Source organism: Leptidea sinapis, chromosome 1, assembly GCF_905404315.1.
Source record: "Leptidea sinapis chromosome 1, ilLepSina1.1, whole genome shotgun sequence".
NCBI classification, from domain to species: Eukaryota; Metazoa; Arthropoda; class Insecta; order Lepidoptera; family Pieridae; genus Leptidea; species Leptidea sinapis.
Window position 1 is genome coordinate 1,046,685 of NC_066265.1, and position 19,224 is coordinate 1,065,908.

The 19,224-nt window shown below is 36.9% G+C and overlaps 1 protein-coding gene across 3 annotated transcripts in view; it reads left to right on the forward strand.

Moving 5' to 3' along the window:
- Positions 1-974: 974 nt before the first annotated feature.
- The window catches only part of LOC126979634 (fatty acid synthase-like), an 83,141-nt gene continuing 64,891 nt past the window's right edge, over positions 975-19,224 (forward strand). For 2 of the 3 annotated variants that reach the window (XR_007732854.1, XM_050829082.1), the window contains exons 1-4: positions 975-991; positions 2,652-2,818; positions 7,372-7,564; positions 9,252-9,363. Coding sequence is in view for 2 of the 3 variants with exons in the window: in XM_050829082.1 (XP_050685039.1) it covers positions 2,669-2,818; positions 7,372-7,564; positions 9,252-9,363 (455 nt within the window). In the remaining variant the exon portion in view is untranslated. Of the gene's footprint in view, positions 992-2,651; positions 2,819-7,371; positions 7,565-9,251; positions 9,364-19,224 lie in introns of those variants that run through there. The other variant, XM_050829090.1, reaches the window with a different exon arrangement.

The following is a 19,224-nucleotide window of genomic DNA, read 5'->3' on the forward strand; positions in this document are numbered from 1 at the left end:
AACCGTAAGCGATAAATGCAACGGCTGACCCCAGGTCAAACGCTGCAATAGTGTCCTATAAAAAGGAAATGGTAACTGTTTCATAGTCTCAGTATGGAGATATTCACTGTAGCTTTCTCCGATATGGTCACGCAATATCGGCAGATGTCTACTGTGCCGAACTCCGAACAATGATAGCAAAACTAGCAGATAAACAGCATGATTCGATCTTCACCACTATTGCTCCATAGTAACGCGTGATCTCATACAGCACTAGAAACCGTTTTAACTCTACAGAAACTGCAATTAGAAACCATTCATCACCCTCCGTATACAGTTCCGGTGACATCAGAGTTTTGCTCCCAACGTCAGCCTACACAGGGACAAAATACGCAAAATTGTATTGTTGTTATTATAATAACCAGCTGTCCTTCAAACATACATTTGTAAAAAAAAAATACCCACCATAGGTACGGATAGACATTTATACAGAGAATGCGTGCAGGTAGAAAGAATGCCACTGCACGTGCAAGAGTGTGGCCGAACAACCGGCACATATCATCAGGGACTATCGGTCTGGGCAAAAAGAGTAAGAATACGAAAAGCGGCGCACAATGACCCCTTCAAGAGTCTAAGTGTGTAACCAGCCCAGTCTATCAAACATTGGTACACTTATTTCACAATACGTATTTTTTTTTATTACATAACTATAATTACATAATATTGTAAGTAAAATGATAAATTAGAATTAATAATTTATTTATTATTTGACTTGTTACAATGGTGTAATTAATGATTTTTGATTGAAGATATTCAAGAATCATAATATTGACATTTTAGGTCTTGTACTAAAGTAAAAAAAATATAAGGGAATCTAATATAATTTTATTTGTATAATTTTTAAAATATACCTTCAGTGTGACCACCACTTTATATTTCGAACAGGTATTTAAACAGTTTATTTTAGGAAGGTTCTCTATTGTAATTTCATTACTTTTTATATTCTGTCCGGGTAAGTTGTTTTTTTTTTCGGCCGGAATAAAAACGATAAAAGATAGAAAATAAAACGAAAATATTGAATTTCTTATTCATGTTTTTTTAAATATTAGTAATTAGAATAAATGTGTATGTTTTCAATTATTGTTCCCCAAACAGGATATTTATTGAAACTCTTTTCTTTTTTGTCCTATTTATTGAGTTAACTGTGTTATATATCTGTTTTTCGTGTTAAAGTTTGTCTTTAACTTACCGATTTTAGTTAATTTTTATCTAGCAGTACGGAAGCAGCGTAATGAATTTTTGCATATTCAAAGTAATTCGTATCGCTGTGTAATTTCATTAATTGCACCCAACAAAGATGAATTTAATCCGTCCACTTCTCACCTATTTATATCCGCCGAAAGCTACTTTTGTTTGAAGCAATGTGCCCGCTCGATAAATATTATCGTGCGATACAACTTAATTTTTTGACAGATAGGCTAAGACTTTGCTCAATCTTTACTTACGTAAAACATTGCTGGGTGTGATAAAACGCGAAAATGACATTTGCATTGGGCCTATGCTCAGCATAATTTCAGCCGTCAATTGATTATAAAAACGAAATAAAAGATTATCTAAGCTTACACTCAGTTAAGTTTTACATAAGTAATGTCTGAGCAAAGTCTAAGTAGGCTCTATAGGTATATAGATTGAGGTACTCAGTCCTTAAATACATATTTATAGCTTTACTAGCTGATGCCCGCGACTTCGTCCGCGTAGATAAAGGGCTTTTAAAAATAATAAGCAAGTTTGAAATTGAAGATTATCTCAAGGCCTATTCCAGTTCCGGTTCCTGTTTCCGCTCTCCTTCCCAACATATTATATGAATCTTATTTCGAGGAAGATTGCTACGGCAAACTAAACCTACTATTGGCAAAACAAACTTACATTCACATTTATAATATTAGTAGGGATTCCTTCTCGGGCTACAAGCTGTTATAATTATAAATCAACCAGTTGAAGGCTGTCTTCTCCAGGCTATACAGCGGTGCATTTTCTGATTTTTCGGCAGTAGTGTGCAAGTACTATGTGTGTTGTAATTTAAAGGGCGCCGTTTCTTGTGTGGGTACTGAGCAACCGAAACTTAACATTCTAATCAGCCTGGTGGCGAAGGCAATTTCACCACTCCGAATTTTGGGTGTCAAAGAATTCCGAATCGCATTGCATTCAATGCAGATCGTATCACTTACTATCAGGTGTACGAATTGAAGGGTGCAGCTAGTTTAATTACTGGCCAATTGACACTTAACATCTTAAGTCCCTCAAGCGACGAGCGCAATACCGGATTTTACGACCTTTTGACCTGAATTTTGCGTTTCCAAGACAATTGAGCGGCACTGTGTATCAATGCATAGCGATTTACTTACTGTTAGCTGAAAATATTTCTAATTTCGTCACGTCTTGTAATGAAAAAAAAAACAGCCAAGTGCGAGTCGGACTCGAAAGTTACCATACCTATCTATATAATATAATTTATTAACAATTGTGTGCATACATCATCTGTGAAAATTTCAACTTTTTAACTATCACGATTCATGAGATACAGCCTGTTGACAGACGGACGGCCAGCAGAGTCTTAGTTATAGAGTTCCATTTTACCCTAAAAAGACGTGTTTTCTTTGTATTTTTTTTAGGAAAAGCCACAATCATCATGTCGCCAAAACCGCAACAAAAAACATTAGTCCAACCGGAGTCCCTAGGTGATGCTGATGCAGGAAACCGTGTAGTTATCACCGGGATGGCGGGGTCTTTCCCTGACAGTTATAATGTTAAGCAGCTTGAGGAAAGACTTTACAACAAGGTAGAGAAGAATCACATATCTAATTAACTCGTCTTAATAATTTTATATGGATGTTTAAATTAGTAAAACACATTATTTATATTTTTTAGAAACCATACAATACTATTTTTTAATTACAACTTTAAAACACTTAGAACTTACTATTTAATAATAAAAGAAAAGAGGTATTTTTCTTAAGACAACTTTTGGAAATGTAGAAGAAACAAATTTTAGGGTGTGCAAATAAAGTATTTTGTTTAATTAAAAATAATAGGAGGTGCATAGTAGTGTTCAAATTTAATGTTGGTTATAGACGGAAATGAAGAATATATTTAAAACAAGCGATAAAATTAAAAATAGGAATGAAATAAAATAACTAACCGTTTAAAGGTCTTACAATTAAATTAAAATATTAAATTTGAAACATGTTTTTGTTGATTGAGCGTTCATTTATTAAGTATTATTTTACAAATAATACAGATAAAATAATACTGCACTCAATTGGATAGAGAAATAAAGAAATTTTCATTTTAACTGCCCAAAAATGTCGGGCACCCGATAATATCTCAGATGATACCAAACACTACTTTTTTGTTACTTCAAAAATTGTTTTTCTTGATAAAAAGTATCCCCTACTTTTCTGAATCACCACTGACTTTTCGTTCAAATACTGCCTGATTAGTTTTAAGACCAAATAGGTACATACATTAAATTGATATAAGTCGGGGCGGGTAATAAATGAAGTGTTATGTTTTCCATTTTAATCAAGTTTGCGCGTTCACCACTAAATAAAAACCATTTTTGTGGTATCACCGCTCTTCGAGAACACCTCCCTTAAAGTCTCGCCTAGTATCGGAATACTGGGTCTCAAAATTTTGTGCAATTGCCATTTCCGCGTTCACCGTCGAAGAAGCTGGTTGTCATAAATAGAGCACGCCAATACTTCAAGCCATACATACATACATTCTAGCGCTCCAAAAAGTGCAGGTCCGAGCACATATGGAATGTTGCTGTCATCTCTGGTGTGGCGCACCCCAGTTTTAGCTCGATCCATTTGACCGCGTGCAACGCAGAGACCGGGCGTTACGTATAGACGTCTCTTAAATAATGTGTCTTCTACCGCATTTCACGGGGAGTGTTTCGAAGAGCTGTGTCTCCTGATTCCTGCCACCGAATTCCACCTTCGCACTACACGCCACAAATTGGTTATTCTTTTTTTTATGCAATAGGAGGACAAACGAGCGTACGGGATAATAACCTGGTGTTATGTGTTGTGTGTGTTGTGTCCAGGCCCCGTTGCATATGAGGAATGACACCGTGGCCCATACGGTAAAAGAGAAAGCCGAGCTCCTGTGCGCTCTTTTCGCCTCCAACTCGACTCTTGACGACAACGGAAAAACACCGCCGACCATCCCGCGGTGTCAGAGCTCTATGCCTGAAGTACAGGTCAGACAGAAAACTGTTAGGCGAGCTCTGTTTTCGTTGGACGTCAGGAAGTCGAGCGGGCCGAATGGCATTTCTCCAATCGTGCTTAGAACGTGTGCCCCTGAGTCGACGCCGGTGCTAACACGTTTATTCCGGCACTCTTATTCCAAAAGCGTAGTCCCTGACGCATGGAAGTCAGCCCTTGTCCATCCGATCCAAAAAAAAAGGAGACAGTACGGATCCGGCAAACTACAGAACTATTGCTATTACCTTCCTGCTCTCCAAAATCATGAAGAGCATAATTAGCCGCCAGCTCTTGGTATACCTAGAGGGTCACTAGCTGATCACCGACCGACAGTACGGGCTTCGCCATGGTCGGTCGGCAGGTGATCTTCTGGTGTACCTAACAGATAGATGGGCGGCGGCTATTGAAAGCAAGGGGGAAGGCCTGGCAGTTAGCCTGGATATAGCGAAGGCCTTCGATCGTGTATGGCACAAGGCGCTCCTCTCAAAACTTCCGTCGTTTGGGCTTCCCGAGAGCTTATGTAAGTGGACCTCCAGCTTCCTCACTGGGCGCAGCATACAGGTCGACGGTTACTGCTCGAACCCGAAACCCGCGAACGCTGGAGTGCCCCAAGGCTGTATGCTATCTCCCACGCTGTTTCTTCTGCATATCAATGATATGCTGGACACCTCCAACATACATTGCTATGCAGACGACAGCACTGGTGATGCCGTATACACGGGCCATGCAGGTCTCTCTCGGGAAATCGTTTACCAGTGCCGGGAGAAACTTGTGTCTTCTATCGAGTCCTCTCTTGAGAAGGTCGCCAATTGAACGAATTGGGGTAGATTAAACCTTGTCCAATTTAACCCCCAGAAGACTCACGTTTGCGCGTTTACCACTAAAAAAACCCCATTTTCCGTTTACCGCTCTTCGACAACACTTCCTTTAAAGCCTCGCCTAGTGTCGGAATACTGGGTCTCGAAATCTCAAGCAACTGCTTATTCCGTGGCCATCTGGAGGGCAAAGCTAAATTGGCTTCGAAGAAGCTGGGCGTCATTAATAGTGCAAGCCATGCTCATACATGCATACTTCAAGCCGGCCCACATTCTAGCGCTCTACATACAAGCGCAGGTCCAGCCACACATGGGGTATTGCTGTCATCTCTGGTCTGGCGCACCCCAGTATCAGCTCGACCCATTTGACCGCGTGCAACGTAGAGCAGCTCGAATTGTCGGGGACCCAGTGCTCTGTGAACGGCTGGATCACTTGGCGTTGCGTAGAGATGTCGCTTCATTGTCTGTCTTCTACCGCAATTATCACGGGGAGTGTTCCGAAGAGCTGTTTAAACTGATTCCTGCCACCGAATTCCACCTTCGCACGACACGCCACAAGTTAGGATATCATTCCCACCATCTGGATGTGTGGCGGTCCTCCACAGTGCAGTTTTCAAGGAGCTTTCTTCCACGTACTACAAAGCTGTGGAATGAGCTTCCTTGTGCAGTGTTTCCGGGACGATACGCCATGGGTACCTTAAAAGCGCGCACAACTTCCTTAACTGCCGGCAACGCTCCTGTGATACCTCTGGTGTTGCAAGAGAATGCGAATGGCGGTGATCACTTAACACCAGGTGACTCGTACGCTCGTTCATCTTCCTTTTCCATAAAAAAAACCTGTCAATATGTGGAATTTAAATCTAATTCTACTTAATTTAGCGCCCCTAAAAGATAGTCAGTTATTTTGACAATCTTTAGTCTAGATAATCATACAATAGATACTAACTTCATACTAAGATAAAGTTAGTCTTATTTATTAGCTAGTATTGTATATATACCATTATAATTTTCTTGATTTCCTATAAGCAATGCAAAAATGCCATGTTTCATCTTGTTTGTAAACCGACTTCATAAAAGAAGGAGGTCAATTCGACTGTATTTTTTTTTATGATTGTTACCTCAGAAGTTTCGACTGGGAAACCGATTTTTTCGATTATTTTTCTATTCTATTCAATTTGGTCCAGTTCTGACAGTGGGATCCATGAGAAACCACCATTTATTGGAAAGGATGTATTTCAAGGGTAGTTTGATGAGAGGTTGGTTAGGTTCTGATTATGGGATCCATGACAAAGTAACGGAACTCTTCAATTCTGAGAAGCAAATTAACGTTACTCGGCCAAATCTTTTATATACCAGTATAGTCACCTACCGTAACGTCGGTATGGTAAAGTAATCGATTTAGTAGGGACTGAATAAATTGACCGACTTGGTAATACATAGATCGCACAACTTTTTACGGTAGATGAACTGAGTTGCGAGACTTTTCGAGGTTCATTTATAATATATTTGATGGTATCTCACTACTTTTTGTAGATCATCCAACTTTTTTTCTTTCGGGTATCTTCTACTTCTTGAATACTAACTAGAGGATTTTCTTATAGCCCACTCTCTATCTTATAATATATTCTTATTTTTTTAGGTAGTTTCCTCTTTTTATTTTCCAGTGTTTCCTTCTTGAGCTTTAGCTGCAGTTATTCTCAAAGCCTTATTTTCATTAAAAAAAAAAATTTTTGACAAATTTGAACTTTATATGCTTCTTAGTCGATTGTATTTTCAAAATGAGAATTCACAAACTTATACTTCCAAAGTCGACATCAATTGGATGTAAGCCGCCCAGACTTCTAACTCTCAAGACTCGAGAGTAAGTTTACGTAAGTTTGTAATCTCATATAATAATATTAGATTACAAAGTTATGTATGCAGTTGGTGTATCTAGAAAACTGGGCTGAAATTGCAATAATTTTTCCTTGATTGATACACTAAACCATATACATCAACTATAGATGTGTTCTAAATTTGAGGCTTTTATGCCAACTAAAAGAGATAACTCAGAGATTAATTATTATTATTAAGAATTACGAGGTCGTAAAAATGCGTTATATGTGAATAACTATATAACAAGGTTTTCTATAAGGCAGAACCGCGTTACAGAGATCATAACTTTATATTATAAAATAGTATTGTATAATGCAATCCAAAACGTTTAACATTCAGATATTGTAATTACTTTGAAGCATAGCTTCAGCTGAAATATAGTTAAAAAGAAGCTTAACAGCTTCTTGAATCTAAAATCTATATCGTTTTCGTAGGTTAATCCAGTGGGGACGAAAGAACCGAGGTGGGAATATTACCACCCAGAGATCGTAAATTACACCGGTCAAGTTCCTGATTTGAATCGTTTCGATGCTCAGTTCTTCAAAGTGCATTACCTACTAGCAAATGCTATGGATCCAATGTCTAGGAAAATGCTTGAACATGCATATGAGGCAATATACGATGCAGGTAAAGAAATAATAAAAGTGGGATTCAAAATCAGCCCACAATAACATGGCTTAACAAAGTTTAATTATAATACAAATTGTGCGCATATTCATAACGTGTTTTTTTTTCTTATTTTTATAGGACTGTTGATTTGAGGCATTCTTTATATTTTCAACAACAAATTTGATTCTCGCGGATATAAAAGAAAGCCCTCGACTGGGGTGTATGTAATGTCAATGTAGTATTTATGTTTAAAATATTTATAAAGGAACTAGCTGACCCAGCAAACGTTGTATTGCCGATATTCAAATCGCGATACAAAAGTAACTGTTGATCGTAGATGGGTGAAAATTTGAAGTTGTATCTATTTTTTAATGCTGACTCATAATCAAACAAATTTAAAAAAATATGTCAAAAAATTTAAAAAAAAAGGTCGTGGGCCACTTTTAACATTTAGGGGGATGAAAAATAGATGTCGTCCGATTCTCAGACCTACCCAATATGCACTCAAAATTTCATAAGAATAGGTCAAGCCGTTTCGAAGGAGTTTAACTACAAACACCGCGACATGAGAACTTTATATATTAGATTTAAATTAGGAACCGTTCTAAAAAATAAGGCTGCAAAGAATATATGGTGATAAAAAATTAACTTGATAGGATTATCCAGATGCCTGCTCGGCCCCGGCAATAAGAAAAAGTTGGAACGTCCCAGGCCTATGGTTGTCGTAATATATGTATTGTTAGTTATTCTTCAGAACACAAATTAGATCTCAATATTTCAAAATTCTTTATTTGCTTTTACTAGAAAACAGAATGTCATAAACGAAAATAACTCAATACCTGGAACATCAATAACAAGAGTATCATCCATTAAAGATCTCGGAGTTATCATTGATTCAAAGCTTCTATTTGATCTACACATAAACAGTATAATTATTAAGGCTAAGAAGACATTAGGGTTTATCATACGGATGTGTTCTGAACTAACATCAATTAAACTGATGAAAATATTATACTGTGCTTACGTTCGTAGCCGTACAAAAAACTATTACCATAATTCCATGTCACGCAGTAAAAAATTTCATTTTTTGCCTCTCCAAGAAAGGCGACGTGTTGCAGACATTACTTATATCCTAAATATAGCAAACATAGAGTTAACTGTGCAGAACTGCTAGAGCAGATTGGTTTACGAACCACTGTCAGCTCCCAAAGGCGAGGCAACATACTTGAAATACAATCAGCAAAATGTAATTATTGACAGAACATTTTTCTTATAAGAGCATGCAAACTTTATAATGAAGTTAATAGTGAATACGACCTTGACTTATTCAAATAGACATTTCAATTTAGACGTCAAGTAAATAAAAACTTTTAATTTATATAAAGTAAAAGTAGGTAATATAATATTATATTAAAAGTAGGTAAACGACTATACACAATAAATACTTAATATTTGTGAAAACTTCTAAATAGCTTTATGTTTAATAATAGATAAATTTTTAATATGTACCTAGCTGTAAGTTTTCTAAAGTTGTAAAATAATATAAAATTTTAATTTATACTCCGGGTAGATGAAGTAAGAAGTGTGAATGTATATAATATTATCGATACATAAATATGTGTCTTGAGTCGATGGAAGTTAAAATAAAATATAACTTGAGTTTAATATTAAAGTTAGTCTTTTATTTATTGAATTTATTTTTCAGGTATATGTCCTGAAGAGCTCAGTGGGAAAAAGGTCGGTTGCTACATTGGCACATGTATGTCAGAATCGGAGAAAACCCTCAACTATTCTGTAAGAGGTCTTGGTATTGCTGGGTAATATATTAATCACTTACACGTGTTACGTTTTAAGTTTCCGTCCCACAAAATTAAAAGAAATATTATAGGTTCACCTAAAACCCTCTTCAAAGGAACAAAGTTTATAATAAGATAATTAAATTTATGTGTAGGTAATATTCAACCCTGATCTTTTCAATCAAATCAAGTTTTATGAATAATATCTTAACATTTCGTAGTTGACTCAAGTTGCGATTAATAGGAAAATTATAAAAAGCATCTAGACAAACGGAATAAGAAACATGTTATTAATACACGGGCTCAACAGGACCTAAAAACTCTTGTTGTCAAACTACAATGATGTAATACGACGTGAATTTAAAAGAAAACGAAATAAATAGAACGCAAAGACTGGGAAAATATAATACACGGAATGGGAAAATCAGACTTATACTACTGTTTACCACAATCCTCCAAGGTTCAAATAAAAAAAAAATAAACACAAAATGAGACCATTGTCCAAATAAGCTCTTCAAGCTCTGTAAGAAGTTCAATAACAAAGAAAAGAGAAACCTAGGGAAGAAAGAAAACGAAAATGAGAAGAGAAAGAATGAACACACGGGTTATGGCACACCTCATATAATAAATAACTAAATCATAACTTAATAAATTATAAACTAAACAAATTACAGATTTAGTAAATAAAATTTTAATCACCCTTTCGTGGGCGCTATTTATCTTCGAATTCTAACGGGTACGCTGCAGCTTGAAAAAGTAAGTGTCAGTACGTACTTATCTCGAGGCTACTATATTACTTACAGGATGTTCTGAAATTATATTATGGAAAATTGATTTATTTAAGTGAATTATGTATTTTCAAACTTCGATCCTAACCAACGTATTGAGAGAAAAGTTGCATTCAGACAGATAGCAATGGAGAGCAGTATGGCTGGTTTTAAAATACAGTATAAGATTAAAAACCTTAGGAAAATTATAAAACTTACCGACATACTTAAACGAATCGACTAACAAAAGTGGAGATGGGCAGGACAATTGAGGAAAATAAATTATGGATAAATTGAGGAAATGGAGCAAAATAGTTATAGAATGCCCAAAAGATAGCAAAAGAAGACGAGAAAGACAGCATACATGGTGGAAAGACGAAATTAAATTTACAGCAGGACCTAACTGGAAAAGAGTTGCTTAAACAGACAAGAGTGGAAACCGTTGGAGGCCTTCGCCAAATGGCACGAACTAAGAGACATTTTATAATTTAAAGCTTTACATTTTTAGTTTTCAAATATTAATTGTCTTTTTGTACGGAATCAGCAGCTATACGGGTACATCAGTATGACCTAAAATAAAATATTCAGTGACTAACAAGATCAGAACAAGTAAAGAAATTAATCCGAAAATCGTTCTTTGTTTTTATATCACAAGTATACCGACGTGTTACCCAAACGCATTTTAACGCCTATAATTATTTTAATAGTAAAGGTGTCGTGCGGCATCATAAATCATTTCGCGAATTTAATAAGCACTCTGGTACTTGTTGCGGAGTAATACTCAAACTAGCTAGCTGTTTTCTATAGGTACACGGGGCGCACTAAAAGTTTTACACTGCTAGCTAATCGGAACTATTTGAATTTCGAATGTTATATTTTTTGAAACGTTGCAACCTTCTTTGTAAAAAAAACAACTGGGGGGAGATCACTTGTCAATTGTTTTTTTTATCACACATCAAAGTTTTACGAACGCAACGAAAATGGAACTAAGTCTAAAAGATTTTTGATTGAAAGCCAAATTCAGAAAATTTTACACGAAGAATTGAAAGTTCGGAATTCGGGTTCATGAACTGACAGCGGAGCAGAGGCGGGCTGGCGTGGAATGGTGCTCCCAGATGCTAATGAAGTACGACCACGGACATTCTAATGCTGTTCATGACAATGTCACACTAGATGAAAAGTGGATTTATTATTTTGAACCCGAAAAAAACAGCAATCTTGTGAATGGGTGTTTGTAAATGAGAACGGGCCAACAAAAGTGATGCAGGCGAGAAACGTTGGTTAAAAAATGATCGCATTTTTTACTCAGCTACGGGTCCCATCTGCACAATTCCACTTCAAGATCAAAAGAGTGTTAATGCCGAGTGGTATTCTACGATTTCTTTACCCAGGGTGTTAAAAAAGTTCGCGAAAGACGACCAAAAAGCCGCGTTCTGCATCATAACAACGCTTCTTCACACACGGCTAACAAAACTAAGTCATTTTTAGCTTCCGAAGTACAACTCGTCACCCATCCTGCACCTGACCTAGCACCCTGTGATTTTTGTATTTTCCCCAAAATCAAAGATTTGAGGTTTCACTTTTACCAACTCCGAGGCAGTGATAGCGTTCAACCAGCACGTGGAAAACATGCCTTCAGATCTGTAGTCCTCGTGCTTAAAAAAATGGTTCGATCGCTTTACCGGGGCCCCATCGGTGTGAAAGAGCTGAGTGGCAGATTGAACAAGTGAATAGATGCTGACGCTGAACTTCGATTGTCTATAATTTAATATTTTTATAATTCACTTTCGCTCCAGTCTTGTTATAAGTAACACGTCATATTTTAATATCATTGTAATTAGTTTTCTGTAATAAATAATAATTTTTAAAAAGACCTTTTATGATCGTCCGAACATAACTGGCGCAGTCGGTAGGATCGCGGCACTTTCAAAATCAAGTGAACGTTTCTAATCGTAATAACCGCGATCGGGATATAAGAACCTAAAAGGACGATTTACGGGAATTTCGGAAAATTGAAAATCCTGTTCTGGGGCAACGTCCGGCGGGAGATGCAGAGATTTCGGTAAGTACTCTTTTACTTCCAAGTTCCTTTGCTCTATTTCCTGTCGTAATTTTTTTTTATATATTATTTTAATCATTACTTCAAATTGAAAAAATAATTTGAATTTTATATGAACATATATTTTATTGTGTGTTGTCGTTAGGCTAAAATCGCCACGGATTTCACACGGATATAGGATACTTCGTAGAATTATTGCATTGTTAAGTAAGGCTAGGGTACAGTGAAAGCTATAATGTCTCTTAAAGATTGCGATAGTGTTATTAAGACTATGGGTGATTTAATTCCGAGATATAACGGTAACTCCAAAACATTAAATTATTATTTACGAGAAGTAGAGAGTGTTATTAGTTTAATAGAGCCTGGCTGGCAAGCGCACCCCGTGTTAATAAGTTTAATTAAGAGTAGGCTTAGTGGCGCAGCTATAGATGCTATAGCGTACGAAAACTCACTGGACTCGTGGCCGGAGGTTAAACATGCGTTATTAAGACGTTTAGGAGAAACGAGATCCAAGTAATGCAGGAACTTACTCGAATGCGTCGCCTTAAATCGGAGGACGCCGAAACGTTTGGAAAACGACTTAGGGACATATTAGATACATTATTTACAGTCGGAAAACATACCGATAAAAGTTATTATGAAAGTATGGTAATAGAACATTATATAAGTCAGTTAGAATTTAACGTAGGAATAGGTGTTAGGATTATGAAACCCACGTCTTTAGAGCTTACGATTGTTGCGGCTAGACAGGAGGAAGCTAAACTAATTTATTATAGGCAAGCAAATCCTGGTACAAATACTGCATCTACTTCGCAAAAAAGACAGAAAACAGATCATTCTAGATTATTCCCACAAAATAATTATTTGCGTTCTGTTAATAATTACCCTCCACGATTATTCAATCCTAATTTTGTACCCCAACAAAATAATATGAATTCACAACAACGACAGCAGTGGATACAGTCCAGCCTGCCTTGGAAGAATTCTCACCAAGGTCACAAGATTTCAGGTAATGTACGAAATAATTTTGGACATCAACCCAATATGCCTCAACAAAATATAAATCCGACTCAAAAAGTATCAGATGTAAGTATGAGGTCCGTCAATAAGCCAGAGAAGCCACAATTTGCTTTCGAAGAGTTGTTCTACACCCCGAACGACTACTCTCAGGTAAGTAACCCGATTGATTATGATCACCACCAGTATTTTGAGGAGCAGCCACCTTCTGAAGAAATTCATTAACAAAATATTCGGGAAAATCAGGCAATTGCCTCATGTGATGAGCTGGATTTTCGGGATGCCAATAACACAGACAACCAGAGCTAGTAAAACTGAATCATCACTATAAAGATCATTTGCCCTATATCGAGATACCTGAATATAAAGGTAAGTTTTTAATAGATACAGGAGCCTCGCGATCGATGATATCACCCGACGCTATAATCGGTACAATTTTTGAACATTGTGTAGATCATGAACCTTTTGAAGTTAAAACTGCGCATAGTGTTACTACACATGACTTAGTAGCTCACCTTCCATTACCACCGGTTTTTAATAATGAATTATTCCACAAATTTCTAATCTTTGACTTTGATCCTAAATTTAAAGGTCTAATAGGGCTAGATTTGCTTAAGGTCTTATGCAGTAATTTAGATATAAAAATAAAGTGTTATGTAGTCAAGCGCAACTATACCTATTAATTTCGATCACCCAAAAAAAATATTAGTATTGAACCAAGATGTCAAAAATTAATAAAGGTTAAAACAAATTATGTAGACGGCCAATATTTTCACGAAGATTACTTTTGGGATAATGGTTTAATTTCTCCTGCTGCAATTATTAAAGTAGAGAATGGTTATTTTCGGACGTCTGTACTAAATTTCAATACTGAAAAAGGGTTTATAAAATCAACAGCTCCGTTCGTGTTAGAGCCTTATTATAATAATAGTACGGAAACTTCTTGTGAACTTCACTCAATTACTACTAGATCAGAGATAGATAGAGAACTTTGCAAAAACTTAGAGAAAATTAGAACAGATCACAAGAACGAAGAGGAAAAGCGAGAAATATCACGTTTATGTTATTAGTACAGGGAATTATTTCACTCTGAAAATATTCCATTAACATTTAACCATTCAGTGAAGCATAAAATTAGGCTTACGGATGAAACTCCTGTATATGTTAGAAGTTATAGGCAGTCTCCGCAACAACGCCAAGAGATTCGTAATCAAATAGACAATCTCCATAAACAAGGAATAATTAGAGAAAGTATTTCTCCATGGTCCTGTCCTGTGCATATTGTACCAAAAAAACCAGATGCATCAGGAAAAATAAAATGGAGGCTTGTAATAGATTATAGAAGACTCAATGACCGTATAATTGAAGATAAATATCCACTTCCAAATATTTATGATATTTTAGATAGGGTAGGTAGAGCACAATATTTCACAACGCTTGATTTAGCTAGCGGATACCATCAGGTGGAAATGGACCCGAGTGACGTAGAAAAAACAGCATTTTCAACAGAAAGAGGTCATTATGAGTTCCTTAGGATGTCATTCGGTTTAAAGAATGCGCCTAGTACTTTTCAGCGTCTTATGGACCATATTTTACGAGGTGTAGAAAATGTATTTACTTACCTCGATGACGTAATTATAATTTCTACATCATTACAAGAACACATACATAAGCTAACACAGGTTTTTGAACGTTTTAAAATGCATAATCTCAAGATACAGCTAGATAAGTCAGAGTTTCTCCAAAAACAAGTGACATTTTTAGGCCATGAACTTACAGACCAAGGCTTAAAGCCAAATAGGGACAAAATTAAAGCAGTGCTAGACTTTCCACTTCCAAAAACGCAGAAGGAAGTCAAATGTTTTCTAGCTTTGGTTGGATACTATCGAAAATTTATAAAAGACTTTGCAAAACTCACGAAACCTATGACCATATGTCTCAAGAAAAATCATTCAGTCATTCATTCACCTGAGTTCATCGATGCGTTTAACAAATGTAAACAAATATTAACAAATGCACCTCTATTACAATATCTAAATTATGATGAACCATTTATCCTTACGACAGATGCATCAGAAGTCGCAATTGGTGCAGTACTGTCCCAAGGACGTGTGGGTTCAGATAAACCAGTCGCGTACGCGTCTAGAACTCTATATGAAACGGAAAATAGATATTCTACCATAGAGAAAGAGCTGTTAGCGATCATATGGGCAGTAAAATATTTTAGGCCGTATTTGTATGGTAGGAAGTTTACCATATACACCGACCACCGTCCGTTAACTTGGTTAAAGATCCAAACTCAAAATTAACACGCTGGCGCTTAAAGTTGGCAGAATATGATTATCAAGTAGTTTACAAGAAGGGTCGGCAAAACCCTAACGCAGACGTATTGTCAAGGGCAAAATTTTTTCATAATAGTATAGATTCGTTATTTATTCGATGATAATGATGATGATGAAATAATAAATAGAATATTTGAACATGCACGTAGGGAACAGGCAGGCGAACTGCAAACGGACAACCTTGAAGTAAAAGAAAACGTCACACCATCAATTATAGTCACAGAAGGAGATAATATAACGGTAGCAAATGACCCTGAACAATTACTCGTATCCACTAATCACACACAGCCAGATAATGAGAACAGGGGTATACCTATAATATCTGACGCTATAGAAAGACAACAAAAACAATTTCATATTAGGTCGACCCCAGGATCAACTTACCGCATTGAAAATAGGTCAACAAGCTCTAGGCAAGTAATTAAAGATGTGTTTATCCCTGTAAATAATACAGAAGAGGAAATAATTAAATTCTTAAAGGAACATACTGTAGCAGATCGAGTATTTCACTGTTTTTTTCATAATGAAGAGATATACCTTGCATTTTCACGTGTGTATTTAACGACAGAGGTCCAAAATTAATTAAGTGCACATCACGGGTAACCTTAGTGGAAAATAAAACTGAACAGGAGGATTTAATAAAACAACATCATATAGGAAAAACAATTCATAGGGGAATACAAGAGACATATAAACAACTCCGTAGAAAATATCATTGGCAAAATATGTTACTTAGCATTCAAAAATACATCAATCAATGCGATGTTGTTTGCGAGCTAAATATGAAAGAAACCCACTGAGACCACCTTTGGCTTTAACGGACACGCCTACAAAACCTATGGAGCATCTCTTCATGGACTTATACTCCACAGGTGGGGCAACTTTTTTAACAGTTCTAGATAATTTCTCAAAATTGCTAATTGTGTTATTCCGGAACCATCTTTTTCCGATAATCATCTACGAGCTAATGATGGTGATGTACTAAAAGCAATAATGTTGAATGGACTGACACCCCAGCATCTTAAAGATCTGGTATGTCCTTCCACAGGGGATGCGGGTAGAGCGTTGCTTGAGGACATTGTTCTCTTAGTAAATCTCATGCTTTCTGGAAAAGTTAATACCGAAATTACCGAAATTTTATATGGTGCGAATATATGTGCTCTTAAGAAAAAAGATGATGGTATTCGTCCTATAGCCGTGGTCTGCACATTTCGACGCCTTGTTTCTAAAATTTGTTGTAAACATATTTCTCCTTTCCTATCAACTAAATTCATTCCAACTCAGTTGGGTTTCGGCTGCAAAAGTGGTTGCGAAGCTGCAGTCCACGCTGCGCGAACTTTTTTGGAGAGGAACTCTGGTGATGTCTTTTTAAAATTAGATGTGAAAAATGCTTTTAACTCTGTTGATAGGGGAGCTCTGCTGAGAGAAGTTAAAAATTCAATTCCTTCAATCTATCATTATATTTGGCAATGTTATAGTAAACCATCCAAATTATTATTCAAAAATCATAATATTTGGTCTTCTGTTGGCTGTCAGCAAGGCGACCCTCTTGGTCCAGCAATATTTAAGCCTTGCCATTCATGCCGCCATAACGAAACTAAAATCAAAATTTAATGTTTGGTACTTGGATGATGGTACTTTGGGTGGTGAAGTGGACTCTGTTTTAGATGATTTGAAAGTTGTAATAGAAAGTTTTAGCTCAATCGGCCTTGAGTTAAATTTTTCAAAATGCGAGCTTTTTATCGGCGAAAATTTCCAAATTTCAGACCGGGTTGATATTACCAATAAATTTAATGTTCTGGCCCCCAATATTAAAGTTTTGGACAAGAATTCACTTGACCTTCTTGGAGCTCCATTATTTCCTGTTTCAATTCCAACGATCTTAAACGATCACATTAAAAAATTTAATAACGTTTCGGACAGATTATTGAAAATTAATTCTCATATGGCCTTAACTATTAATCGGTCTTGTTTATTTGTTCCAAAATTTACGTACCTCTTAAGGTGCCCGTTATGGAAATTTCCAAATTTGCTTGATGTGATTGATATTTCACTTAAAAATATTTTAGAAACCGTTTTGAATTGCGCGTTTACAGATCGTGCATGGTCTCAAGCCTCTTTACCGATACGGTTTGGTGGTTTGGGTACTCGCAAAGTTTCGGGCGTTGCCTTACCAGCATTTCTATCTTCAGTTCATAGTGCGCAGCCTTTGGTTACTAGAATTGTAAATCATGTACCAGGTAACTCAGAGATTGTGTATTTGAACGAAGCTAACAATGCTTGACTAAATATTGCAAACATTCAAAATTTTTCCAGACGCTTTAAAGTGTCAAAAAGCATGGGACGCACTTCTTTGTAAGTCAGCCTTTGATGATCTTTTGATCTCATCTACTGACATAACAGAGCGTGCTCGTCTTTTGGCCGTGACAGAAAATGAGTCGGGATTTTGGTTACAAGCCTTGCCTTCTGCGCCGATTGGAACGCTACTTGACAATATGACATTGTCAATATGCGTATCACTCCGGCTAGGTATAAAACTGAATGAACCACATCAATGTAGATGTGGCGTTCAGGTAGATGCTCTTGGACGCCACGGGTTATCCTGCCTAAAATCGGCAGGCCGTATCAGTCGTCACGCCAGCATTAATGAAGTCATCCGCAGGGCATTTCCCGCTCTTAATATACCAGCTGTTTTAGAGCCAAATGGTATTACCCGCCGCGATGGCAAGCGTCCTGATGGAATGACGCTGGTGGCTTGGGCACGGGGAAGGGCGCTGGTGTGGGACGCTACTAGCGTCGACACTCTGGCTCCTTCTCATGTCCAAGTTACGTCAGTTGGTGCTGGGGCTGCTGCTTCGACTGCCGAAGACAGCAAGCGTCGCAAATATGTTGGTCTCAGTGAGTCATACATCTTTGTGCCGTTTGGTGTCGAGACACTTGGCCCGTGGGGCCCAGAGGCGCGGAGAATGTTCAAAATACTATCTTCGCGCCTCAATAAGGCTACTGGAAACCCAAGCGCTGGCAGCTATTTCGGTCAACGGATCAGCCTTGCTATCCAACGCGGTAATGCTGCCAGTATACTTGGTACGCTTCCACGTAATGATAGTTTTAATTTTATGTAGTCGTAGTTATTGTAAATATTGTTATAAGATTTGTTTTGATTAAGAAAAATAAATTTCTCAAAATTTGCACAAGCCATCAACCTAACAGCATCAAGTAGCGTTCACGTAGCAGATGCACTATTACAAATATTTTCTGTTTTCGGTTTACCCATGAAAATCACTACAGATTCGGATACGAAATTTGAAAATGATTTAATAAAAGAGATCTTTGCATTACATGATATTAATATACATTTCACAACCCCTTACAACCCTAACTCAAATTCTCCCATAGAACGATTCCATACCACTATTGCTGAAATAATAAAAATTCAGAGAATGACAAATAAAGACGATCCTATGCCTTTATTAATGAAATATGCACTTATCGCCTATAATAATTCAATTCACTCCAGTACTGGGTATACACCACATGAATTAATGTTTGGACCCGAAGGAATTCTATCAAAATTATGTTCTAAAACATAAAAATAGCGCAGAAGCTGTACAAGAGTGCGTTACAGCATACATGTCTAAAAATAAGGAGCAGATAATTAGCAAGAGGAACCAGGCAGCGCAAGAAGCGGCTTTCAAGG